Genomic DNA, 3,927 nt, shown 5'->3' with positions numbered 1-3,927 from the left:
TTCGCTAGCTGCTTGTACAAAGGACAGCACGTTGACGCTCCATAAGGAGACAGCAATAAGCCAATAATTTGGTGTCGTACTAGTTTTGAGCTGCATTATGTGAACAAGCTTGTTAACAAGATGATTGTTTTATTTTTTTTCTACGAAGAACAGTAGCTAGAGGTGCTGCGGCAAGCTGCCGATCAGTCCTGCACCCGTGTACTGCTACTGTTCACAAGCTGATTTTTCTTTTTTTTTTAATAAAAAACTTCTGCATAATAAGTTTTTGTTAAGCCTAAATTTGGCATGGTAGTAGATGATGATGATGATGGTAAGATATGTCCGTAAACAATGTTTTGTACGTAGATTCATGGCAGACGCACGCCCCGCAGCGACCTGTGCATGTGCGCATCGCACGGCGCAGCTTCTGAAATACGAGTATTTTTGTACGTAGGAAGCTTCCTCTGCATTTGTTGTAAGGGTGGCAATGGCAATGATCGACATTCCATGTTCCCGTACGGCAATACTCATCAGATGATTGCGGCTGAAAACGACGGCATGCCAACGATGCAATCCGAGATCGACCGTTTTCTGCTAATCAAACATAATTAAGGAGAAATCAGGATCGACCATACGTTCGCTGGCTCGCTGCTTGTACAAAGGACAACACGTTGACACTTCATAATTAAGGAGAGACAGCAATTTGGTATCAGTACTTGTGTTAAGCAGGAGACCGCCCGTTCCGTTAGGACGCCGCACGCTTGGACGACCTGCCGCTGCCGCTATATATACGCCACTAGCCGCGCGTGCTGTCTCAGATCTCTTCTATCTAGTTCAAGTCCTCCCCTTCCCTCTCGCCGCCGGCCCATTCTCTTCTCCGACTCCGGTCCCCCCGCAGCCGCGACTACCAAGTACCAAGCAAGCAACGCCAACTAAGCAAGCAAAGCAACTAAGCAATCAAAGCGCATTTGCCTCCGTTAGGTGGTTCCTGGAGCTGATCGATCGTGGTACCACACGCGATGTCTGCGACGACGCGGCAGCCGTGGAGGTCGCTGCTCTGCTGCGTGAGCGGCGGCGGCGCGGTTTCGGGCGACGACGACGTGCCGTCGCCGAGTCAGCAGCGGCGAAGGAGCACCAACCGCAGGAGGAGGGACCGGGGGGAGCGTCTCCTGCTGCTTCCGTCCTCGACGTCGGCGTCGCGGGTGTCGCTGTCGAGCCTCAGCTCATCGGGGACGCTCACCCCGGAGGACCTGTCCCTGACGCTGTCCGGCTCCAACCTGCACGCCTTCACGTACGCCGAGCTCAGGGCCGTCACGGCGGGCTTCTCCCGCGCCAACTACCTGGGATCCGGCGGGTTCGGCCCCGTCTACCGGGGCCGCGTCGACGCCGGCCTCCGCAAGGGGCTGGACGCGCAGCAGGTGGCCGTCAAGTACCTCGACCTCGACTGCGGCACGCAGGGACACCGCGAGTGGCTCGCCGAGGTCTTCTTCCTTGGCCAGCTCCGCCACGACAACCTCGTCAAGCTCGTCGGGTACTGCTACGAGGACGACCACCGGATGCTCGTGTACGAGTACATGAGCAACCAGAGCCTCGAGAAACATCTCTTCAGAAGTGAGTGGTTTTATTACCAACGCTCTTCATTTGTTTCACGTGTCTTGTGTGTCTTCATCGTTAACTTTTGCTAGTGGTACGGTCTGCAGTTAATGATGAAGTTAAGTAGAGTGGTTAGCCAAAAAATATAACTGGTGTTTAGTTAATCATATTTATTCAGAATATCTTGGTTCTGACGAAGCGTCGTGGCAACTGCGTGCGTGCAGGTCTCGACGGCTCCATGCCATGGATGAGGAGGATGAAGATCGCCGTCGGCGCGGCCAAGGGCCTCGCCTTCCTCCACGACGCTGACACGCCGGTGATCTACCGGGACTTCAAGGCCTCCAACATCCTGCTTGACGAGGTGAGCGATCCACGTCCAGCGTGAAAATTCTGCGTATTCTTTTCGTTGCGCTTACATTACATGCACTGGAGTCTAGTGGTTTGTAGCTTCGACGCTAGGAAAAGCATGGTCATTTTTTCATCAAAAAAAAAAAGCATGGTCATTTCTGATGCATATATACGGCTCGCTGCTTTCCACGGCAGCTCTTGTGTAACTGTAGAGAAGGATATAGTGACGACACCTACCCGTACTGCAAGATATTTGACCCTGAATCGTCCATAGGAGATGGATGTCAAAGTCGCGTGGTTTCGATAGATGACCAGCCCCGGCATGACTGCAACTTGGAAGTTTCTTGGATGCACTACCTCGATTATAAAAAAAAAAAATAAGAACCTGCATGCAGCTGCCTCATCCGTACTGCATTATTTTTCTTGGCATCAAATCAAAGCACTAGTAATATTAGCTTAAACAGCTTGATGCTGACAGTGACAGTCTGAGAGGGCCGGGGCGTTGTCTTAGCATCCAAGCATGCAGTACCTCGCTGTAATTGTCACCTATGACGATCTTTTGCCTAATTCAATCTGGTCTTTTGGATTTTCAGGACTACAACACCAAGTTGTCGGACTTTGGGCTGGCCAAGGACGGGCCTCAGGGCGACGCGACCCATGTCACGACACGTGTCATGGGCACCAACGGATATGCGGCGCCGGAGTACATCATGACGGGCCACTTGACGGCCAAGAGTGACGTCTACAGCTTCGGGGTGGTGCTTCTAGAGCTCTTGACGGGTCGTCGGTCTGTCGACCGGGCTCGGCGGCCAAGGGAGCAAAGCCTGGTGGACTGGGCCAGGCCCTACCTCAAGAAGCTCGACAAGCTCTACCGGGTCATGGACCCAGCCATGGAGTGCCAGTACTCGTGCCGAGGCGCCGAACGCGCTGCGATGGTGGCGTACAAGTGCCTGAGCCAGAACCCTAAGTCTAGACCCACCTTGAGGGAGGTGGTCCAGGCCCTGGAGCCCGTGCTAGACATGGATGACTACCTCCAGATTGGCCCATTTGTTTTCACCGTCGTAGTGGAAGACAACGGCGACAGGAGCAAGGAGAGCGGAGGCAAGGTTGTTGACAGAGAGAAGGTCGACATGACGATAGAGACGACGGTGGAGGAGAAAAAGCAGCACCAGATGAGCCATAAGGACCGGCGCTGGCAGAAGTTCCCAAACTCGACGGTCCACGCTGACATGGTGCTTCACCGGGACCGGGACGACGGCGAACTTGGGCCGCACATTAGGGCGCTGCGGCGGCACCGGAGGACGTCCAGCTACGTCAAGGAAAGAGGGGCGTAGTAGGCGCGTACAGTAGCTCTCGTGGTTAATTAGCATATGGCAAGTGCTAGTGTTAGGAGAGAAGCAGTGAAAGGAGGGTTTAATGGGTACATAATTAAGCTAGATCGTAGATGGGTGTGGCACAGCAAAACTCACAGAACCATGCCGCACTGGTTTGGTAGCGATGTTTTTTTGTTCTTATTAGTCATAATCGGTGAAACTGTCCATGGTGACATAATTATATATATACCTTGTCCAATGACATCACATTTGTCATCTCGACTTAATTGTGCAGCTGATTGGTCACTCACACTGAACATGTGTTGTGCAACTCAATGACCAAAGCGAATGAATTTGAAAATAAAATAAAATAAAATAAAGTGGATTTGAACCTGAATCGTTCATAGTTTTCAGATGAAGTTTCAGAAAATTCTAGCCTCAAATAAACTTCCTCGATCTGAGTTGTAGCAAGAACGAATTATTCTGAATCTGAAAAGTTCTAGCGAATTGAATCTGAGATTTGGCCCTGAATCGTTCATACTTTTCAGATGTTGGAAGTTTTTTTTTCTCGATCGGGGGTTAACCCGTTTATCATTAAGAGGTGGTGTAACTCGAGTTACAAAGTGTCATAAACATACCGGTAAAATAAAGTTCTAGCCTCTGTAACTCGGTGGTACATAGTCATTACAAAATA

The 3,927-nt window shown here is 51.2% G+C and overlaps 1 protein-coding gene across 1 annotated transcript; it reads left to right on the top strand.

Moving 5' to 3' along the window:
• Positions 721-3,495, top strand: LOC8080641 (probable serine/threonine-protein kinase PBL12). The gene is made up of 3 exons (XM_021464535.1): positions 721-1,590; positions 1,797-1,933; positions 2,514-3,495. Exons 1-3 carry the CDS (start codon positions 999-1,001, stop codon positions 3,252-3,254), a joined length of 1,470 nt encoding a protein of 489 aa, XP_021320210.1. The 5' UTR covers positions 721-998; the 3' UTR covers positions 3,255-3,495.

This window comes from Sorghum bicolor, chromosome 7 (assembly GCF_000003195.3).
Source record: "Sorghum bicolor cultivar BTx623 chromosome 7, Sorghum_bicolor_NCBIv3, whole genome shotgun sequence".
NCBI classification, from domain to species: Eukaryota; Viridiplantae; Streptophyta; class Magnoliopsida; order Poales; family Poaceae; genus Sorghum; species Sorghum bicolor.
The sequence above is the reverse complement of the archived record's forward strand: the minus strand, read 5'-3'. Positions and strand labels throughout refer to the sequence as shown.

Coding starts and splice junctions, on each gene's coding strand:
- LOC8080641 (XM_021464535.1), top strand. CDS start 999: ATGTCTGCGACGACGCGGCAGCCGTGGAGGTCGCTGCTCTGCTGCGTG. Junction 1,591..1,796: donor CGAGAAACATCTCTTCAGAA/GTGAGTGGTTTT, acceptor GCGTGCGTGCAG/GTCTCGACGGCTCCATGCCA. Junction 1,934..2,513: donor CCAACATCCTGCTTGACGAG/GTGAGCGATCCA, acceptor TTGGATTTTCAG/GACTACAACACCAAGTTGTC.